Source organism: Ranitomeya variabilis, chromosome 1 (assembly GCF_051348905.1).
Source record: "Ranitomeya variabilis isolate aRanVar5 chromosome 1, aRanVar5.hap1, whole genome shotgun sequence".
Classification (NCBI taxonomy): domain Eukaryota; kingdom Metazoa; phylum Chordata; class Amphibia; order Anura; family Dendrobatidae; genus Ranitomeya; species Ranitomeya variabilis.
The window spans coordinates 392689849-392713666 of record NC_135232.1 but is presented as its reverse complement, the minus strand read 5'-3'; the positions used below and the strand labels follow the sequence as shown (position 1 = coordinate 392713666).

The 23818-nt window shown below is 44.6% G+C and overlaps 1 protein-coding gene across 3 annotated transcripts in view; it reads left to right on the top strand.

Annotated features, from left to right (window-relative positions):
• The window catches only part of LOC143761275 (zinc-regulated GTPase metalloprotein activator 1B-like), a 179042-nt gene that overhangs the window by 97294 nt on the left and 57930 nt on the right, over positions 1-23818 (top strand). For all 3 annotated transcript variants that reach the window (XR_013212262.1, XM_077249092.1, XM_077249093.1), the window contains exon 11: positions 45-101. Coding sequence is in view for 2 of the 3 variants with exons in the window: in XM_077249092.1 (XP_077105207.1) it covers positions 45-101 (57 nt within the window). In the remaining variant the exon portion in view is untranslated. The remainder of the gene's footprint in view (positions 1-44; positions 102-23818) is intronic.

Genomic DNA, 23818 nt, shown 5'->3' with positions numbered 1-23818 from the left:
CTCATATTGATTTGTAATGATCTTTATTCTGCTTTATGTTCCAGGGTGGACTTAACAGGGATTTTAGATTTACATGCATTTGATAGTTTGTCAGGAAAAAGGTAACGTATATGCAATGCATTTTTCATTCTTTACCAGTTTATTCTGTTGTCGAGGATTATTAAAACATGGCTGGCTGCTTTCGCTCAGAAACAGCGCCACACCTGTCGATGAGTTGTATTTGATATCTTAGCTCCGCTCCACTGGAGTGTATGAGAGCCAAGCTGCAGTACCAGCCGCTACCTGCAGGACAGGGGTGGTGCTATTTTTGAAAGAAAGCTGCAATATTTGTCTAATGCTTTTAAATGTTGTACATTTTGGGATCTTCTTTTATTAAAATGTAACAAGTTGCAAAATAATTTTATAGTGGCTGGGTTTTTTTTCATCAAGCTCATACCACCCAAGATTTACCTGTAGAGATGACCATGTTGTATAGATCACTAGCGCTCATTAGTGCTCAGATATCTTCTTCATCTACTAGAGGACCAAGGGAGGAGAGAAATAAGCTAGCCATGTGCAAAAGAGTGTGATTGGCCAGAATGCATCCAATCAGTTGTATGGAATAAAGAGACCCATTCTGTACTTCTTGATTGGTCCAGGCGGACATGTGACCACAACAGACAGGACCGAACAGGAAGTAAGCAGACTGGTGAGAGACCTGGGCAGGAGTGATGAGCAAACGTGCTCGGCTAAGGGGTCATCCGAGGATACTCCGGTGTCATCCGAGTATCTTCGGTGTGCTCCAATAATATGTTCGAATCCCGCAGCTGCATGTTTTGCCACGTATCATGCTATTCCGGGGTTTAAACATATTATTCCATCATGCCCAAGATACTCGGACAACACCGGAGTATCCTCGGATGACACCTTATCCGAGCACGTTCGCTCATCACTACTGGGCAGCTTATGGACAGAAATACTGGGGATCAGTAAACTGGACTGGACAACTGTGGGTGGTAGTCTGTGTTTACAGACATCATCACCTTTGGGACTCATAAATTCCCTATCAGTTTGTCTTTGGATATATCCATTCAGAATCTCCCTTTGTGAATAGGTATTAGTGACGGCCAGCGATCAGTCCATTAATCCTTAACCCCTTCCCGCCACTGCCAATTTTCATTTTTGCACTTACGTTTACATTCTTCCAAGAGCCATCCCTTTGTTTATATTTCCGTTCACGTAGCCGTAGAAGGGCTTGTTTTTTGACAGGACAAGATGTAGGTTTGAGTGACACCATTCACATTATAAGTACGATGCATTGGTGACGAACAGAAAAAAAATCAACACAATACTGCCACTACTTTTGAATTTCATTTTGTGTTGTAAAAATGTTATGGCAACATGATTCTACATGTCACTCCGATAATGGCGATACTCACCTAGTTTGTTTTTTCTTATTCAAACAATGGAAAAAATGCTAAACATATTTTTAGTCCTCTTAGTGGTTTTGAACCTGACACCATTTGTTGGTATTGCATTATATAAACAAAATAACATCCTCAATATGAAGCCCAGCCAAAGGGTGAACTTCGCAGGCGAATGGAGTTGGCTGTCTCGTGGCCTGTTGCAGACTCCAGTCTGCTCTGACAACCTGTAGGCATCTGTGGAACTCTTTGTGGGGGTAGTGTTGTGACCCACAAGAGCCAATACGTGGCATCTAAGTGGTTAAACAGAAGCGATTAGAGAAAGCTTTGGAGTCTGATGTTACAGGTAGAGGACAGCTGTGTAGCACAGCCGGCATCTGTTTGGTATGGTGCTGGCCCCTTATCCCACTCCATACTCCCTTCCTGACCTCCGCCGTACTATTACTGCGGAGGTCAGTACCCCCGCTTTGATGCGGGCTGCGGCGGTGAGCCCGCATCAAAGCCGGGACATGTCAGCTGTATTGAATCATGGCAAATGTAAAAAAAAAAATGTTTTAAAAAATATGAAAAAAATAAAAAATAAAAGTTTAAATCGCCCCATCCAAAATAAAACAATTAAAAAAAATAAAATCAAACCTACACATATTTGGTATCGCCGCGTTCAGAATCACCCAATCTATCAATAAAAAAAAGGATTAACCTGATCGCTAAACGGCGTAGCGAAAAAAAAAAATTTGAACCCCAGAATTACGTTTTTTTGGGCGCCATGACATTGCATTAAAATGTAATAACGGGCGATCAAAAGAACGTATCTGCACCAAAATGGTATCATTAAAAACGTCAGCCCGGCACGCAAAAAATAAGCCCTCACCTGACCCCAGTTCCCGAAAAATGGAGACGCTATGGGTACTGGAAAATTGCACAAATTTTTTTTTTTTTTTTTAGCAAAGTTTGGAATTTTTATTTACCACTTAGATAAAACGTAACCTAGACCTGGAGAATCCTAATGGCAGGTCAGTTTTAGCATTTAGTGAATCTAGCAAAAAAGCCAAACAAAAAACAAGTGTGGGATTGCACTTTTTTTGCAATTTCACCGCACTTGGATTTTTTTTTTCTATTTTCTAGTACACGACATGCTAAAACCAATGATGTCGTTCAAAAGTACAACTTGTCCCATAAAAAACAAGCCATCACATGGCCAAATTGACCGAAAAATAAAAAAAGTTATGGCTCTGGGAAGGAGGGGAGCAAAAATAGAGAACGCAAAAATGGAAAAGGGCAAAGTCTTGAAGGGGTTAACGTGGGAAGGCGTAAACCGAATCTTTGTCTTTTATTATCCTTCAGTTATAGTTTTTTTTTTTTTTTGCTGATTATTATATTATAAACCAAGTATAGTCTGCAATACACATCTGTTTGGGAAGCTTTGTTTCTATTCCCTGATTATATATGGATTTGGAAACGTTATCTGTCAAACTTAAAGTGAACCTTTGATCAGGAAATTAGAGTTAGTGCTTAGGCTTCTTCTATTGCATGCTGAAGGCAGCCAACATATTGCATTTTCATTAAAGGGGAGGTATCATCAGGAAATTAGTCCCACGACTAAAGGTCCTTGAATGCTTATAAAATGCATACCTTTCTAGCAGTAATTAGTTTGGAAATTGCAGAGCAATGAATATGCATATACAGTGGGTAGACTTCACTTCCAGTTCTCATGCCTATCTCCTTATTTCTCTGCCGGCCGCCGGCTTTCAGTCTTTATCTGACAAGTCACTCTACTCTTTTCCCCTGCCCAAGTCTCTGCGCAGATGCAGAATTCACTTCTCGATAGCCATCTGTGCTTACACTGTCCCTTCTGACAACCTTAACGCAATGATGTAATGGCATAGTCCTCCAGTAAGGCTGTACACCACCCATATACATTGTCGTCAATGCAGGCTAAAAAACATGTAATTTCCACGTTCATTTGAATAGTTTGCATAGTTTATTTCACGGAAAAATATTTTTTTATATGTATACATTTATATTTAGATGTTTTTAGTGGGTTCCAAGTTCTTACACCACCATGAGCACTAAAATAATAGGGCAGAAGCACTGAGCTGAAAGCATCGACTTCAGTCTCTCGGCTCGTTGCGTCTGCCTCTTGGTTTTAGCAATCGGTATGGGTTAATCGGTCAGACTCTATCCAATCAAAACTCCTGATATGTGTCAATGACATGGTAACATTTTGGTGAAACTCTGTAGATGGTTCTGATCTTGCTATGAAAAAATTAGGAGTAAAAACTTTTTAGAAGTCATCACCTATCCTGTGTTCAGGATTGATGAGGATCCCTATGGTCGGACACCCACCAATCGGCAAGTTGTCACTTGACCTATAACGTCTAATGTTGGGAATAAACCTTTAATATCTCTGTATCATTAGTGTATGTTGGCTGGAGGAAGACAGCTGAGTAACAAGGAGCTGTACAGTAAGAGTAAAAGGGGTTGTCATTCTAGCACTCAAGATGGAACATGAGCAAATAATAGGTTAAAGATGTTGTGGTCACCACGAGATAATGGCCCAGCACAAGATGAGCATTGAAAAAAAGAAACCTTGGACCCTCAGAAACTTAGAAAAAATTGCAAATAAAATAAGACTGGGCAGAAAAGAGGGAAAGGTTCAGTAATAGCAAAAAACTGGCTATACCCAAGTGAAATTCCTCAGCAGAGAATCTGCAACCTTCACGGTGGGATCTGCAGCTAAATATTGTCTAATAGATTACGGCCATTTGAACAGGAGAATACCCCCAGCGGCAGGGGGCTGGCAAGGACTTCAAAACAGAACATCTGCAGGGTCTAAACAGAACTGCGAGGGGTAAATTGGAAACAGTGGCTTTAAAAGAAGGGAGGGAAAGTGTATGTGTAGACAAGCTGCGGGAGTGAATGACACTCTGCGGGAATGGTGGCAAGGAGGGTGTCAAGTGTAAGCCCACGCAGCTGGTTAATCTTGAAAGGATTGCTTTAGTTATTTAGTCAGTGCTCCTCACACAAATCCATACTAAACAGGGAATCACAGTGTCATTATTAAATAGTTCATTAAGTAGGTCCCAAGACTGAAACATGTTAAAAACGTCCTAAAACTCCGGGGCAAAATGACAAAGCATCAGTCTATTCATAGAAAAACATAGGCTGAGCCCTCACTTGTACCTCTTTGTGGTTTCTTCGCATGATGTATAGTAGGCAATATGTATGGAAGTGCTGTGCAGCAATACATAGTGGCTGTATGGCTTGTTACTAAAGAAAGCATGCATCTAGGGGCAGACATTTCATTGGTGCAACCTGTGCTGCCGCACAGGGGCCCGAAAAGTAAGGGGGCCCACTACCACCTCCAATGCAGATAGAATTATGCATTATGATGAGCTATTGGACTGCAAAGGGCCCATATATTGTTCTTGCACAGGAGCCCTCCAATGTTTGTGCTTGCCCCTTCATACAGCTTCCTTGTGCATGAGCCAGTGATGTTCATTCCTGTATACCACTCTCCTTTTAACTTAAATATTTTGGAATTCTGCGCTGATTAATGGAGTTTTGAGTCTTTCCACCCAAAATGTACAAGAGGTAAGGATTGTTTTAAAAAAAAAAAGTTTTACTCATGAATTCTAATCCCTATTGCTCCAGCACTGGTCACTCAGGTGGTCTTAAGGTACCGTTACACTAAACGACTTACCAACGATCACGACCAGCCATACGACCTGGCCGTGATCGTTGGTAAGTCGTTGTGTGGTCGCTGGGGAGCTGTCACACAGACAGCTCTCTCCAGCGACCAACGATCAGGGGAACGACTTCGGCATCGTTGAAACTGTCTTCAACGATGCCGAAGTCCCCCTGCAGCACCCGGGTAACCAGGGTAAACATCGGGTTACTAAGTGTAGGGCCGCGCTTAGTAACCCGATATTTACCCTGGTTACCATTGTAAAAGCTAAAAAAAAAAAACACTACATACTCACATTCTGATGTCTGTCACGTTCCCCAGCGTCCACAGGGTTAGAACTGCTTTCGGCAGGAGCGCTGGTAATGCACGCGCTGCTGCCGAGAGCTTCCCTGCACTGAATGTGTCAGCGCCGGCAGTAACGTCACCGCTGTGCTCTGCTTTACGGCCGGCGCTGACACAGTCAACCCTGTGGACGCCGGGGGACGTGACAGACATCAGAATGTGAGTATGTAGTGTTTTTTTTTTTTAACTTTTACAATGGTAACCAGGGTAAATATCGGGTTACTAAGCGCGGCCCTGCACTTAGTAACCCGATATTTACCCTGGTTACAAGTGAACACATCGCTGGATCGGCGTCACACACGCCGATCCAGCGATGACAGCGGGTGATCAGCGACCAAAAAAAGGTCCTGATCATTCCCATCGACCAACGATCTCCCAGCAGGGGCCTGATCGTTGGTCGCTGTCACACATAACGAGATCGTTAGCTGGATCGTTGCTTAGGTCACCAAAAGCGTGACGTTGCAACGATATCGTTAACGATATCGTTATGTGTGACTCAGCCTTTAGACTGGATAATTAGCAATGTCAACAGGTAGGGATATCCAGCCGTTGTTTGAATAAAAAAAATATATATATATACAGTATATTGGTAGAATTAAATAAAATCAGAACATTCCCAGTACTATAAAAAAAAACATCTGTGTGAGAACTTTAGATACATGTTTCGGACTGAATCTCAGTCCATTCTCATGGATGAGTCGTAGATTGTTCATATTTATTAATAAGGACTGAGATTCAGTCTGAAACATGTAGGAAAAGCGCTCACACACATATATAGCTGTGTCAGAAACAGACTCCATGAGGGTGGTATGAAGGTCCAAAGTCCATAAGTGGGTGTTGTGCTTACAACCCAACACCGTGCAGAGCGATTGGCATTTGCCAATATATACACTGCTCAAAAAAATAAAGGGAACACTAAAATACCACTTTCTAGATATCACTGAATGAAATATTCCAGTTGCAAATCTTTAGTAATTACATAGTGAAATGCGTTGAGAACAATAAAACATAAAAATGATCAATGTAAATAAAAATTTATATCCCATGGAGGCCTGGATTTGGAATGATATGCAAAATCAAAGTGGAAAGTCAAATTACAGAATGATCCAACTTCAGTGGAAATGTCTAAAGACAAGGAAATGATTCTCAATAGTGTGTGTGGCCTCCACGTACCTATATGACCTCCTTACAATGCCTGGGCATGGTCCTGATGAGGAGGCTGATGTTCTCCTGAGGGATCTCCTCCCAGACCTGGATTAAAGCATCAGTCAACTCCTGGACAGTCTGTGGTGCAACGTGACGTTGGTAGATGGAACGAGACAGGATATCCCAGATGTGTTCAAACGGATTCAGGTCTGGGGAACGGCGGCAGGCCTGTCCATACCATCAATACGTTCATCATGCTGGAGCTGCTGACACACTTAACCACATGAGGCTTTACATTGTCATGCAACAGATGGAACCCAGGGCCCAGTGAAACTGAATATGGTCTCACAATGAGTCTGAGGATCTCATCTCGGTACCTAATGGTAGTCAGGGTAACACTGGCTAGCTAGATAGAAAATGATAAGCTCAAAGAATCTCAAAACAGAGGACCATAGGACAACCAAAGAAAATGTAGGAACAAAGTAAGTCCTCAAATGCTGATTCTCATAGTATAAAAGTAATTTTATTCAGTATACAAATTCTGTTTAAAAATAATTAAAAGTGGGAAATGCAACCTAGCCACAAAAATGATGAGAAAAAAACGCAAACACTGGACATGATGATGATTTTGTAAGCTAAATACAATACTACAAGTTGTACAGGATAACAAACATCATATAATGACCCAACAGACAGTCTAAAGTAGAATGGAGATACCTCAATGATTTCGAGGTGGTAATATTAAATACAATACCATCTATACTAGTCATAACCGTCATATGATCAATCTGAAGTACAGTGTGAAGATTAGGTAAAGTGCATAGTGCAAACAAAATCATTAGGATATACACTCACCGGCCACTTTATTAGGTACACCTGTCCAACTTCTTGTTAACACTTAATTTCTAATCAGCCAATCACATGGCGGCAACTCAGTGCATTTAGGCATGTAGACATGGTCAAGACAATCTCCTGCAGTTCAAACCGAGCATCAGTATGGGGAAGAAAGGTGATTTGAGTGCCTTTGAACGTGGCATGGTTGTTGGTGCCAGAAGGGCTGGTCTGAGTATTTCAGAAACTGCTGATCTACTGGGATTTTCACGCACAACCATCTCTAGGGTTTACAGAGAATGGTCCGAAAAAGAAAAAAAATCCAGTAAGCGGCAGTTCTGTGGGCGGAAATGCCTTGTTGAGGTCAGAGGAGAATGGGCAGACTGGTTCGAGCTGATAGAAAGGCAACAGTGACTCAAATCGCCACCCGTTACAACCAAGGTAGGCCTAAGAGCATCTCTGAACGCACAGTGCGTCGAACTTTGAGGCAGATGGGCTACAGCAGCAGAAGACCACACCAGGTACCACTCCTTTCAGCTAAGAACAGGAAACTGAGGCTACAATTTGTACAAGCTCATCGAAATTGGACAGTAGAAGATTGGAAAAACGTTGCTTGGTCTGATGAGTCTCGATTTCTGCTGCGACATTCGGATGGTAGGGTCAGAATTTGGCGTAAACAACATGAAAGCATGGATCCATCCTGCCTTGTATGGAGCATCTTTGGGATGTGCAGCCGACAAATCTGCGGCAACTGTGTGATGCCATCATGTCAATATGGACCAAAATCTCTGAGGAATGCTTCCAGCACCTTGTTGAATCTATGCCACGAAGAATTGAGGCAGTTCTGAAGGCAAAAGGGTGTCCAACCCGTTACTAGCATGGTGTACCTAATAAAGTGGCCGGTGAGTGTATAGACAAAATAATAACTCAATTAGTACAGTATCCGATTATATATTAGTCCATGAGCCGGGCCAGATATCGGTACCACCCGGAGTGACTAATTTTCTTTGGTATTTTTAGGTAGATGCATGTCTGTAGTTTATTTTTTGATATGATAGCCCTTACATATACGTAGCTTATTAACCCCTTCAGCCCTAGGCCTATTTGTACCCAAGTGCCTAAGCCAATCTGACCTGTGCCACTTCATGGGCTAATAACTTTGGAACGCTTTCACCTATCCAAGCCATTCTGAGATTGTTTTCTCGTGACATATTGTACTTCACGTCAGTGCTAAATGGGAGTCAATATATTTTACCTTTCTATATAAAAAAATGCTAAATATTCGGAAATTTTGGAAAAATCGGCAATTTTTTAACTTTGAAATTCTCTGCTTTTTACAAAAATACTGATACCCCCCATAATAGTTATTAATTTACACTCCCCACATGTTTACTTCATATTGGCATCATTTTGAAAATGAAACCTTATTGTTTTACGACGTAATAGGGCTTATAGTTTTATGCGCAATTTTTCACATTTACAGCAAAACCCACTTTTCAAAGGACCAAGTCACTTCTGAAGTCACTTTAAGGGGCTTACATAACAGAAACCACCCATAAATTACCCCATTTTGCAAACTACACCCCTCAAGCTGTTCAAAACTCATTTTTAAAAACTGTTAACCCTTTAGGTGTTCCACAGGAATTTTAGCATGAGCCAAGAACCAAATATGACGATATCGGTACCACCCGGAGTGACTAGATGTAGTATTTGTAACAAAATTTAATCCAAGTTATGTAAATACACACTGAACATGTCATGTGCATATATATATATATATATATATATATATATATATATATATATATATATATATATATATATATATATATATATATATATATATATATATATATATATATATATATATATATGTTACTCCATAATATCTTCAACATCGGACTCTGAATCTGACTGTTGTTCTACTGGCTCGTCTTCAGTACCCTTGTTCTGGCATGTCTGTAATCTGCACATGTCTGTGCACTTCAGGCCATTGCTGAGGCAAGTACACTGAGGAAGTTCACATGACCGCACACACTTGCAGGACAGTAGCTGTATAATAGCTTCTGGTGCTGGTGCCCCTTGCATCCACTTGACAACAAGCTTTCCGTCGTTATCTATCATCCAACCGCAGTCTGTTGGGTTTGCAACCCATGGCTGGCTCTGCAGACTTCTCCTCCAGATCGCAGCCTGGTAGTTTGCACGCAGTGCATGCATGAAAAGGCAGTCCTGGCAAGGAGGGAGTTGACTTGACTCTACCACTCCACGTCTGGCACAGAACAGCTGATAACGGAGCCTGTTTACCTCAGTTGTTTGGGTAGTTGGCAGGTACATGTGGCAGGTGATTTCCTGTAACTTCTCAAAAAGTTCGGTAGACACTTCCCATGAACGACCAACTTCCTGAAAGGCATCCTGGTATGTCTTGTTCATCTTCAACTGCTTGAGTGTCGTCATCTTCCCACGGCCAGCGAATGCACTGACGGTGTCACAGCCTGTAAATGCATGCATACCAATCAATGAATCACATACGCTGCCTCCCAATGTTCGGCTCAGAGTGGTGATATCCAGGAATCTTGTCCGGTTCTGTGTACCGCATTTCTGGAACAGGTGGGATGGGATTTTGTGGCACATGCCCAGACACAGGACCATGACATCAGTATCCTCCGAAGTGATGATGACCGACTTGTAACCAGATTCTGCTGCATGAAGAGCATGGAGAAGGAGGCGTGTGTCTGCTTCTTCTTGATTTGACTTAAGGTCAGCAGCCTCTTCCCACTGTTCTTTGGTGATCTTAAAGCAGAGCTGCTCACATGTGACATACAGCTCCTTCTCCTCAAGCTTCTCCCTGTGGTGTTTCGCCTTCCATTCTTCTACCAGAAACTTTATGAGACTTGCCTTGTTGGAGGAACTACTTAGAAGCTTTTTCCACTGCTGGATGTTGTGCCCATGTTGAATGTTCTTGAAATGGATCCCTGTGCCTTCATATCTGTTGACTCTTTCTGTATCTTTGATGGATGTCTCCTTGTAGACGTCAAAGACAATATCAATGCGCTTGCTCTTAGCACCCTCATGGATAGCGCGACTCATTGCTGTGCCTGCTAGCTGGCCAAATGTTGCATTGTTTCCCTTCAGTTTCTGAACCAGGCTCATCCCATCAATGATGGTTGCAGAGGGCTCGGGGATCACTTCTGCAGGACGAGCATTCCTCTCCAACTCCCTTGCGAGGGCAGCCTTGTTGGTCTTGCGGATAGACCCATCACCATTGGCAAGTGCCCATGGCAATGGACCCAGGGGATGAGTCAAGACATCACTCATTTGTAGCTTTCTGTTCTCAGCTACAAGTATCATCTGGCCAAATAGGTTTCTGTCAGCCTTCAAAATTACCTCCTTGCCAAGACCTTGTCTGCGTGTCTTCATTTGGATGTTAGAGAACGTTTTAAGTTTGTTCTTCGTCATCTTGTCATGAAACAATGTAGTTGGCTTATCGGTACCCAAACGCTCATCCTTGAATGTTTGATATGCATCCTCTCCTATACTGTATGCCCCTTGAAGGTCTTTGGCTACATCTGGTGGTGCTACAGTCGCTGTTGACAAACTGATAAGTTCACCATTATGCTCTTTGTTGAAGGGGTTCACCCAACCTGTCTCCAGCAGTTGAACGAAAGATTGGACATCGGCTTCATCTCTTCTAATCCTAGACACCTGTAGGTCTGAATGGCTGAAGTCAGTATATTGTTGGCCTACCAGGGCCCTCAGCTGCCTCAAGTACATACTGCGGTACTCTGATGTCAGGTAGAACCTGGAAACAGCTCCAACTTTGAGGCTGAAGCCTTTTGTGCCCCCTGGTGTCTGGGTGTCTTTGTTGATTGTCTCTTCAATGGTCTGGTCCACAGGAATTCGTCCAAAAGGATTCTTGCTACCGATCTGGACCGAAAAGCCACCTTGCATGAAGTATTCATGGACCTCTGGGTGTTCTATGGGCAGCCGAGACATTGTGGCATAGTAATAGGTTAGGTATCGGGCATAGTTGACCTTGTCATAGGCAAAACACCATGGTATCATCTGTCGGATTGCTCCTAGGTGAAGCATCCAGTTGCCTTCTCTTGAAGCTCGAACCAGGGCCAGCATGGTCTCGACCATGTCCAAGTATGACATCCAGAATGCTGAGAGTTGTTCATTTCTGAGGGTCTCAAGATAAACTTGAAAGAGCTTCAGGGTAAGTGTGCAAGATTCATTATCCAAGAGCTTTTCGAAGGATCCCTGCGACACACTGATGCGAAAGTTTGTGATGTTCTTCAGTGTTTCATCCAGATGGTGAAGGTCCCTTGCATGGTTTTCTTCTAGCCATGGAAGGAAGTTTTTCCATGCAAGCCTCATAAGTGCTTCATAGACCAGCTTGTGTAGTCTCACTGCTCTGTTGTACCTCCGGCCGTCCATCACTCCAGACACTGATCCTTCAGCGATTACACCGGATTCAACACACAGATCTCTAAGGCCTGCATCCTGAAATCTGTTCCCTATGATAGAGAGGAGATTACAGATTGTGTGGAAGACACCCATTCTAATTATAATGTTCTTGAACTTCTCCTGTTTCCAGATAACCTCGGCAGCTTTGGCATAGAGTGCTTGATCAAACACACACACAATTCTGTTAAGCTTCAGGGTCTGCATGATGGCATGTGTTTGCTCCAAGACTTCATTCACAGTGGACATGGCTGTTGCAGGAGCATTGATAGTGGGCAGGTAGCTTACAGTGTCCTGGGCCACTACAATGTCGCTGCGGATTTTTATGTTGAACCCAGTCCAACTGCTGGTGGTCTGATCCTCATGGTCTGACATTCTAGCCAGAAGCCAGATATGGTTTTTGGTTTTTGAATCCTGGACCTCCTTGGTAGTGTTAACATTCGAAGTCTCAATCCTGGGTGGCTCTCCCCGCTGCCCAACATTGTATATCGGTAGCATTAATTCTGTCAGAGTTATGCTTCTTTTCTTCGACTTGGTTACATCTGGCAGGACTTTCTTTGTCACAGAGCATGCAACATTGGACTGAACAGCAATGCCATTGACTCTATGAGATGTACCTGCTCCACTTAGTGTCTCCTCAAGTCTGTCAATGTTATCCCAGGCCAGGGTTGTGAACACACCTGGGTAGATACTTGCTGGCATTGGGATGTCATCCTTTGAACATTCCAACTTCTGGATACAAAGGGCTGTATCGATCTCCTCAGCCATTGAATATGACACACAGTGGCCAAGACGATTCAGAGTTCGAATCAGTTCTGTATTGCCGGTCAAAGACTTAACTGCAAAGGATAGCAGTACGTGCTTTGGTGGCTTTGTCTTTCCATTGGTAACAGCAAAAACCAAGTCACTGCCGAAGGATGTGGCAAGACGTTGAGCTCTTTCACAGGTAGTTTGGCACTCACAATCTCCTGTAAGCAGGGTTTGCAGGAATTGAGTGACTAATGCAGGAACGACATTCTGATCTGTATTGGGAGGCCATGGCTGACTCACATCTTGCTTCTTGATCTCATTCCTTAGCTGCATTGCTGCTTTGGTTACGATATCTCCAGAGTTAGCAGCTCTTGCTTCTTGCAGATCTTTTGTCATGCTGTGTACTTGCCGGACAAGGTCGTCCATTGATAGGCTACATGGATAGACTAGAAGCTTACCTTTCTCATCTGAGAGAAAGCGGAGTGATTCCCCAATCTCTGTTTCAAGTTTTCGTCGAACATGTTTCTTTGTCGATGGTTTCAGTTGGATGATACCAGGGGATATCATTAATCTCTCAAGCCTAGATGTGAGGTTTATCATAGGCAGTACTTCTGGGTTTGGGAACAATTTAGTCCTTATATACAAGAAGAGTTCTTCAAGGGCCTCTTTCTCTGCCTCTTCGTAGCGTACTTCCTCGCTTTCGACCTGATTTTCAGCTGCACTAGACCTACAGGCCACTTGGGAATCATCTTTTGTGAATAGTTTGTAGCACGACTTGTGGTAGTGCCCCTCTGCAGCAACAAGGTCTCTGCTAAGTAAACCAAGTATTCTCTGTGTGCCTTTCCTTATCGCTGCTCTGCGGATCGTCTCATCTGCTCGTAGCTCAACACACTGGACAATTGGCTCCCTTGTTTGTTTTCCTTTTAGGTACTTGCTTGACTTCTCACAGAAGATACATACTTTGGCATACACCCTGCTATCACTGGGGGCACCCCTCGGTAGCTTCCTCATGGAGATTTTGCTTGCTGTTTCGACATTGACACCCTTGCCAAGGATAGAATCCAGTGACTTCTTCATTGTAAAGATACTACGACATTTACGGTGATATTGTATGTGTGGTATTTCTCCTTCTTCAAGGCCCTTAGCTGCTACCAGGACTGATTCATGCTGCCTGATCTCTGCAGCCCTAAGCAATGTTTTCCAGGAGTCCAAATCCTTAAGGGACGCCAGATCATCGCTGTCATCATTAGAGCAGTGTATGATACAGTCGATCCGTGATTTCTTCCTTGCTGGTACTTCCATCATGCCGTTAGATAGTCAGTAAACACCTGCAAACACAAAGAAAAACATTAAAATTTTATTTACCGTATTTCCTGGCGTATAAGACGACTTTTTAGCCATGAAAAACATGGCTCCAAGAGGGCGGTTGTCTTATACGCCGAATACAGCCGCCGGGGGGAAAGGCCGCCGCGCAGGGAAGGAGGAGGCAGGGGCCCACCTTCATGAGGCGCTCGTTCTTAGAGCTGGGAGCGCTGGTGCTAGGTGACTGTTCCCCCTCTCTCCACAAGTTCCTTACCAGCAGCAGCACACAGTACAGGACTACAGGACCTGTGGTGATGTCACGGCCATGTGATCAGTCACAAGCCTGGGAGGTGTCAGCCTCTACAGAGGGAGATAGGAGCTCTGCAGAGAAGACCGGAGAGTCCTGTTCAGCACAGAACGTGTATGTGTCAGTGTGTGTGCGTGTGTTGGGGCACCTCAGGGTGTCTTCAAATGTGACATAGCCCCCTAGATTTCTTCCAGTAAAATTTGCACTCCAAAAGTCATTTGGCGCTCCTTCCCTTCCGAGGCCTGCCGTTCCCCAATACTGCAGTGTACGACAACATATCGGGTGTTGTTGTGTTCGGGAGAGATTGTTGAACAAATAGTGGGGTGCATTTTTTGCTGGTACACCTCTTAAAAATAAAAAAATGAGCCTAAAATGACACCTTCATGTAAAAAATGCACTTTTTCCATTTTCTCAACCAAGTGTTTCCAACTACTGTGAAACACTGGTTGGGTCAAAGTGGTCACTATACCCCCTAAAAGATTCCTTGGGGGTGTAGTTTCCAAAATAGGGTCACTTTTTGGGGTTTCCACTGTGGGGGTACCTCAGGCAGCCTTCAAATGTGACATGGCCCCCTAGATTTCTTCCAGTGAATCCGCCACCCAAAAACCACATAGCGCTCCTTCCGTGTTGAGCTGTGCTGTGTGCCCATACTTTAGTTTACGAGTACATGTGGGGTGTTTCTATAAACTGCAGAATTAGGGTAACCAAGTTTGGGTTTGCCGTTAACCCTTGCTAGGTTGCAGGTAAAATTGGATTACAATGTAATATCTGGAAAAAAAATGACATTTTGAAATTTCGCCTTCATTCTGCTAAAATTCCTGTGGAACACCTAAAGGGTTAACAGTTTTTAAAAATGAGTTTTGAACAGCTTGAGGGGTGTAGTTTGCAAAATGGGGTAATTTATGGGTGGTTTCTGTTATGTAAGCCCCTTAAAGTGACTTCAGAAGTGACTTGGTCCTTTGAAAAGTGGGTTTTGCTGTAAATGTGAAAAATTGCGCATAAAACTATAAGCCCTATTACGTCGTAAAACAATAAGGTTTCATTTTCAAAATGATGCCAATATGAAGTAAACATGTGGGGAGTGTAAATTAATAACTATTATGGGGGGTATCAGTATTTTTGTAAAAAGCAGAGAATTTCAAAGTTAAAAAATTGCCGATTTTTCCAAAATTTCCGAATATTTAGCATTTTTTTATATAGAAAGGTAAAATATATTGACTCCCATTTAGCACTGACGTGAAGTACAATATGTCACGAGAAAACAATCTCAGAATGGCTTGGATAGGTGAAAGCGTTCCAAAGTTATTAGCCCATGAAGTGGCACAGGTCAGATTGGCTTAGGCACTTGGGTACAAATAGGCCTAGGGCTGAAGGGGTTAATAAGCTACGTATATGTAAGGGCTATCATATCAAAAAATAAACTACAGACATGCATCTACCTAAAAATACCAAAGAGAATTAGTCACTCCGCTTGGTACCGATATCGTCAAATTTGGTTCTTGGCTCATGGACTATATCAATTCTGTCCGTTTTCATCTTAAGGCAAAAATATATAGAGGAAAATTTTTTCACAGTCTGATAAGATCAATAAAGTTCATAGCCTTCAAAGGAAAACCAGAGAACAATGTACACACCATGACTTGAGATGGCCACATGAACCGCAATAGTAGCAGGTGAGAATATCAGAGGTAATAAACACACAACCTGTCTGAAGTCACGTACCAGTGTACCCCTTAACGCGCGTTTCGATATTCAATCTTCCTCAGAAGGGGTGCCTATGAGGAAGATTGAATATCGAAACGCACGTCTCCAGACTCTGTCACGTCTGTCACGTGCTCAGTGTGAACCTGCTCTCATCCATGAAGAGCACAGGGGCCAATGTCGAATCTGCCAATCTTGGTGTTCTCTGGCAAATACCAATCTCTCTACATGGTATTAGCTGTAAGCACAACACCCACTTGTGGACATTGGGCCCCCATACTACCCTCATGGAGCCTGTTTCTGACAGTTTGAACAGGCACATGGATTTTAGTGGCCTGCTGGAGGTCATTTTGCAGGGCTCTGACTGCTCCTGCTGTTCTCCCTTGCACAAGGGAGGAGGTAGCGGTCCTGCTGCTGGGTTGTTGCCCTCTTACAACCCCTCCACATCTCCTGGTGTTCTGGCATGTCGCCTGGTTTCTGCTCAATGTTCTGGACACTGTGCTGACAGACAGCGCTACCCTTCTTGCCATGGCTCTCACTGATGTGTCATTTTGGATGAGCTTCACTACCTGAGCAACTTCTGTGGATTGTAGACACCGACTCATGCAACTGTACAGTACCTCTAGGGGTGAAAGCAATGTCAAAATTCATAAGTGACCAAAACAACAGTAAAAAAGGATGAGAACAGAGAAATGGTCTGTGGTCACCCCCTGCAGAAGCACTCCTTTCTCTAGTCACCTTCCACGACGGCATATGGAGGTTGCCTCTTTGCCCTAATGGGGAACAGGAAATGGAGAGGTTAAAAGGCCCTCCCACCTCCCTCTCACCAGTGTCTTTCCTGTTCCCCATGGGACAGGAGAGGTTTACTCTCGTATGCAGTGGTGGCCGGTGACTGCTGCATCTAACAAGCGTCGGCTTGTGTGTAACCGGGCAGCATGGGGTCGTATCTTACCTCCCCTCCTATGCTGCTCCCGTCGCGCCGCGCTGCGGTGTCCTCGGGACCTGTGCCTAGCCTTCCCACGCCCCCGTGAGGGCAAAGCAGGCTAGTGTTCCTGACCTGAGTCCTCCTGGAGCTCTCCGGTCTCCTTCCCCTCCAACACGCTGCTGGCAACCCGGAAGTGATCGCGCGCGTCACTTCCGGTCCTTTCTGCGCTCCCTGGAGGCACTTCCGCCGGCGGTGTCTCGTGCAGGACGGCGTCCTCCACGCTGGACCATGGAGGGGAAGAGGACATCGCTGGGGGCAGGTGCATACCGCTGTGTATAAAACCTGCCAGAAAACGTCGCAGGTAAGACTGTTCCTGTCATGGAGAGCGGTACCTGCCCTGCGCTTGCAGAGCCCAGCGCTGCCCCTGCCACAGTAAGTGCCGCAGGGACAGGGGTCCTTAGATAGTAATTTTGGGGTATCCTTGGTCACTCTCTCTCTCCCCTCTCATTGCAGGGAGAAAGGTCTACCCCCAAAACTACTGTTAAAAAGAAGTGTGCCATCTGTAATATTAAGCTGCCACCTTCATGGGAGAAAAAACTCTGCAGGACCTGTACTGACAAAGTTGTCAGGGCAGAGCAACCTTCTTTGCTAGAGGCCTGGTCAAGCAAGAGGTGCAATCCTCCCTAGCAGCCTTTACCCCTCCAACCCCTCCGCCACCCCCTCCGCCACCCTCTCCAGCCAAAAAAAGGAAGATCCAGGAAGAGGATTCTGAATCTGAGTCAGACCTCTCTTATGCCTCATCCTCAGGTCGTCAGGAGGAATCTGCATCCTCTATTTCATCTGAGGCCAGAAAATATCTCTTTTCTTCTGACTGGATTGAGGACTTAGTAGCCGCAGTACGCAGTACTATGGGGCTGGAGGAGGAGCCAGAACCCCAGTCCATACAGGACCAGATGTTTGGTGGCATAACTAAGGGTAAACGGGTGGGGTTTCCAATCCACCAGAATATTTCTGATATGATTGACCAAGAGTGGGAATTACCTGAAAAACGCCTCAGTACTCCATCCGAGATGAAGCGTAGATTCCCCTTAGAAGGCGAAATGACCAAATGGGAGGTCCCTAAAGTTGACTCTCAGGTGGCAAGAGTGGCTAAAAGAACGGCTCTTCCATTTGAAGACTCGTCACAATTAAAGGATCCGATGGACAGGAAGATAGAGAGTCTATTAAAGAAATCATGGGAGACCTCCTCGGTAGCCCTCAAAGCTAATATCGCATCAACGTGCGTGGCTAGAGCTCTATTCCGCTGGATAGGTGAACTGGAGTCTCACATATCCCAGGGCACTTCAAGAGCTGAATTATTAGACTCCCTTCCTAGTCTCCTTAGAGCCACGGGTTTCCTAGCAGATTCTTCGATGGAAACTATCAGAATTGCTGCAAGGTCGTTAGTACAGACTAACTCGGCCAGAAGGGCGCTGTGGTTAAAAATGTGGTCTGGTGATATCACCTCCAAAGCCAAGTTATGCGCCATACCATTTAAAGGTAACTACGTCTTCGGGCCTTCTCTTGATGACATCTTGGAGAAAGCAACCGATAAAAAGAAAGCCCTCCCAGAACAAAAAACTCCCAAAAAGAAGTTTTTTCGTCCCTTTCAGGCCCAAACCTCTCAGAGAGGGAAAGGCAAGTCCGGGAGGTGGAGTTACCCGAAGGGAGGGGGGAGAAACATCCTCATCCCTCAACAACAGCAGCAGCAGTCTCAACAGGAGAAACGGTGACTTCGATCCAGTGGGGGGGAGACTTTCAAAATTTTACTCCCAGTGGCAAAACATCACCTCTTGCCCCTGGATCCTCAATGTCATCAAAGAGGGTCTCCTAATAGAATTAATTTCCTCCCCCCCACGGGGTCTAAAAGTCACCTCCCTACCCTCCCTAAAAGATCAGTCAAAATTGGCGTACGGTCTCAGAGCCTTAAAGATGTCAGGTGCGATATCCCAGATACCAGAATCGGAGAGGGATCGCGGCCACTACTCTCGCTTATTCCTGGTTCCCAAGCCATCGGGCGAGTCCCGTGTCATTATAAATCTAAAGAATCTCAATCGGCATATAAAGTACCGAAGATTCAAGATGGAATCAGTGAAGAATGCCATCCCCTTGATAGGTCCACACTTTTTCATGGCCACTCTCGATCTGAAAGATGCCTACTTTCACATCCCCATTCACCAAAGACATCGCCAATACCTCAAATTCGCTGTGCAGAGAGGGCGTCTGATAGAGCACTATCAATTCAACGTCCTCCCATTCGGAATTTCCTCGGCTCCAAGGGTATTTTCCAAAATAATGGGGGAGGTAGTCTCCTTTATCCGGAAGCAAGGCGTCTGTATAGTGCCGTACCTAGACGACCTTCTGATAATAGCTCCTTCCAAACAGGCCCTGGAGTCTCATGTATCCAAGACTCTCGAAATACTGACATCTCTTGGATGGGTGCCGAATCTGGAAAAATCTCACCTACGACCCTCCAAATGCAGGAAATTCCTGGGAGTTCTCCTGGACTCGGCAAGACAAATGTCCTACCTCCCAGTGGAACACCGTCAAACCCTTTTATCAAAGGTCAAAACGTTCAGGGACACCAGATCCCCTACAATCAGAGAAGGCATGTCTCTTGTAGGCTCGATGACAGCCTGCATTCAATCGGTACCATGGGCCCAGGCCCATTCCAGAATTCTTCAGGCACATATCTTGCAGAATTGGGACGGTCATCCCAGTTCTTTAAACAAGAGGTTGTACACACCAGGTCGTGTCAAGGCCTCCCTGGCATGGTGGATGTCCCCAAAAAATTTACAAAAAGGGGTCAGCTGGACGCAAGTCCCACTGACCACAGTAACAACGGACGCCAGCCAGAGAGGCTGGGGGGCCATGATAAATCACACCCCTTTCCAAGGTCTCTGGGACCAGTCAACAAGCAAGAAATCTTCCAACTACAGAGAGCTAAAAGCTGTAGAAGAAGCCCTACTAGTAGGAGGTCATCTGATCAAGGGACATCACGTTCGGATATATTCGGACAATGTGACCACGGTGGCCCACATCAGACATCAGGGCAGTTCAAAAAACAATTCCCTGAAGAATATATCTGCCCGGTTATGCTCCTGGGCAGAAAGACATCTCTTATCTCTGACAGCGGTTCGCCTGAAAGGCTCGTCCAACATTCAGGCAGACTATCTAAGTCGCCAAGACATACATCCGGGGGAATGGTGCCTGAGCAACCGAAGCTTCGAGATGCTGGTGAACAAATGGGGTCTCCCAGAAATCGACCTCTTTGCATCCAGCCGAAATGCGAAAGTCGAAGCATTCTTCTCTCTGAACCCCAGGGACGGCTCCAAAGGAGTGGATGCACTGGTCCAGAAGTGGAATTTCCGGCTGGCTTATGCGTTTCCACCAATCCCAATACTGGCGAAAGTCTTACAGAAAGTGCGAGAAGAACAAACGCCTACCATATTGGTAGCTCCACTGTGGCCCAAGAGGAGTTGGTACAACCTGATAGTGGACCTTCAGGTGGATGGGCCGCTCCACTTTCCGATAGAAGAAGACCTTCTTTCTCAAGGACCAATCCATCTCCTAGATGCCCACAAGTGGAATCTGGCGGCATGGCTACTGAAGCCCAAATATTAAGAGCCAGAGGACTATCAGAAGCAGTGGTTTCCACACTTCAAAAATCTAGGAAACCTGTAACCATTGCAATATATAATAAAATCTGGAAGAAATTCTCATCCTTCTGTCTTCCTGAGGTGCCGGATCCCTTCAACCCGAATATTTCAAAAATTCTAGACTTTTTGCAAAAGGGCTTAGAAATAGGCCTCAGGCCTAGCACCTTAAAAGTCCAGGTGTCCGCCCTCAGTTCAATATTTGATCAGGATCTGGCAAATCATCGCTGGATCAAGAGATTCATGATATCAGCTTCCAGAATGAACCCTAAGAAGCAAATAACAGTACCACTGTGGGATCTCAACCTAGTATTACAGGGGCTCACAGGTCCCCCCTTCGAACCATTATCCTCCTGCTCCCAAAAAAACTTAATCTACAAAACAATTTTTCTAGTGGCTATTACATCAGCAAGGAGGGTGGGAGAATTACAAGCTCTCTCAATAAGAGAACCATACCTAACCATTCGAGATGACTCTATAGTACTGCGCCTAGACCCTTCCTTTCTTCCAAAGGTCGTATCGGACTTCCACCGCTCCCAGGAAATTATTCTACCTTCTTTTTGCCAAAATCCTGCAAATTCCAAAGAAGAGAGATTCCATATGCTGGACGTCAGGCGCACTGTATTGTTTTACTTAGAACAAACCAGTTCTTACAGAATTGACCACAATCTATTTATCCATCCATCAGGACAAAATAAGGGAAAAAAGGTAGCCAAAAGTACTATTGCCAACTGGATAAAGAAAGCAATAGCAGAAGCATACCTTGCTCAAGACAAAACTCCTCCAGTGGGAATCAAGGCTCATTCGACTAGATCAACCTCAGTCTCCTGGGCAGAAAGAGCAGGTGCATCAGCGGAGCAAATCTGCCGGGCAGCCACATGGTCTTCATTGCATACTTTCTCCAGGCATTACAGATTGGATGTAATGCCCAACAAGGATTTAGCCTTCGGCCGGAAAGTACTCCAGGCCGTTGTCCCTCCCTAGCGCCAATCAGTTGGTATTCCTCCATATGCCGTCGTGGAAGGTGACTAGAGAAAATAGAATTATTCTTACCGTTAATTCGGTTTCTAGGAACCTTCCACGACGGCGCTAGTTCCCTCCCTATACTCCTGGATTTAAATCTGGGATTCAAGGTAAACCGGTGCTATGGTTTTCAGTTATAAGTCACTGGTGAGAGGGAGGTGGGAGGGCCTTTTAACCTCTCCATTTCCTGTTCCCCATTAGGGCAAAGAGGCAACCTCCATATGCCGTCGTGGAAGGTTCCTAGAAACCGAATTAACGGTAAGAATAATTCTATTTTCTAGGGATTGTCTTGCTAATAGCCTATCATTTCTACCTGTCCTTTGTTCCATTTGCACAACAGCAGGAGAAATTGATTCACAATCAGTGTTGCTTCATAACTGGACAGGTTGATTTCACAGACGTTTGATTGACTTGAAGTTACATTGTTTGTGTTTAAGTGTTCCCTTTATTTTTTGAGCAGTGTTTGTATATATAAATTAATAAACAGCAATAGTGCATGAAAATAATATAGGGTAGTTAGTTAACATAATTTTGATGAAAAAAAATGCAAAAGCTGTTCCACTATGTCATGAGGACCCTAATCTGATATGTAGAGGGTAGGTTGCACTACTAAACATGTCCAAGAGTATATGTAAGACAAAAAGGGTACTGCATAATGTATGAATTCTTAAGAAGCAGGCACATCAGAGGAGAAAGGCCAATGCATATAAAATGTGCACACCTAATATATGAAAATGAAAAAATACAATTTTATTGACACCATAACACAAAACCAATGAAAACATGTAAGAACCGTGTAACAACATCACTGAGTCCGTGGTGACTTGAGTAACAAAACATGTAGGCATATGTAATCATGTATAATACAATGGAATAGTCAAATGTGGTACCAGGGAGCAGTGTACATAATAAAGCAGGCAGCAAATAGATGGAGATGCTAATCGGGATGGTCCTAACCTCTAATATTAAACTTACATACAATTTGTCAGATGTTGTGCATCTGGATAAGGGCTTTTCCTATTGCTACCAATGAGCAGGAGTGGTTTTTTTCATCCAAGCCAAGGATTCACTGGCTACTTCAACGTGGAGAAGCTGGATCACACACTCTTACTTATAATAAGCAATGTTGTCTTTTTCTTGACCATTGAGGTTTGTGAGTAGCTGCAGCGGTGAGGTGTTTAGAATGGCATGCCAATTACTGCACACCCAATGATGTCTTGTTACTTAGCACTCCAATTACAAGCCTGGAAAGTCAAGTGACTGAAGAACGGGACATTATCATTTCCGCTTTGTTTCAAGATCACCAGAGCATGTGCTGGATCCTTGGGAATCAATGCTTTATAACAATCCCTGTCTTTTGAAAAAAATATCCTTGACTGTAGCGCATACCATTTAATTTCTTAATATTTTAAGGGAACCTGGTAATTTGGGCAGCATGAATCAGAGACAGGCTCCATCATTACATATATCCATGCTTTGAATAGGTAGCTGAGAACAATACAACTAGGTAAGCTAGTCAATGGGGTGGGTCCTATTTGCGTCTTTTCTCTTGGCTCTGCTTGACTGACAGGTTCCTCAGTATGTGTGTATCGGGAGAGACCTGTCATTCAGTCCGAATCATGTAAGTCAAACTTACCATGACTAGTTCGATGGCATTACCCTGCCTGAATTTGCTTGACAGACAGGTCTTTCAATATGTGTCTGTCAGGCAAGTAGAGCAGAGTGTGTATATGGCCCCTGTGACTATTTCACCAGATTCTTCCCACTTGACTCTGCTTGACTAAAGGCTAGGGTCACATTGCGTTAGGGCAATCCGTTAAGCGCATAGCGCTAGCGGGTTGCGCTAACGCAATGCTTCCCTAGGGTCCGCGTTCGGTGTCCCCGCTAGCGCAGATCCCCGATCTGCACTAGCGAGGAACGGACCTCGGGCGCGCCGCGGACGCTGCAAGCAGCGTCCGAGGTCCGTCACTCAAATGACGCGACATCGCTAGCGCCCGCCCAATGTGGGCGGGCGCTAGCGACGCGCTCACCATTACAGGCTATGGCGGCGTTAACGGACTACGTTAACACCGCGTTATGCCGCGGTGTAACGTAGTCCGTTAAACGCGGTCACATAACGCAATGTGACCCTAGCCTAACAGTTTTTTTTTTCTGTATATGTATATTGGGAGAGATCCCTTTGTCATGCAGAGCTGGGCTGGAGAAACCAGTCAAGACCTGCCCTCCATGCTCGGTCACCTT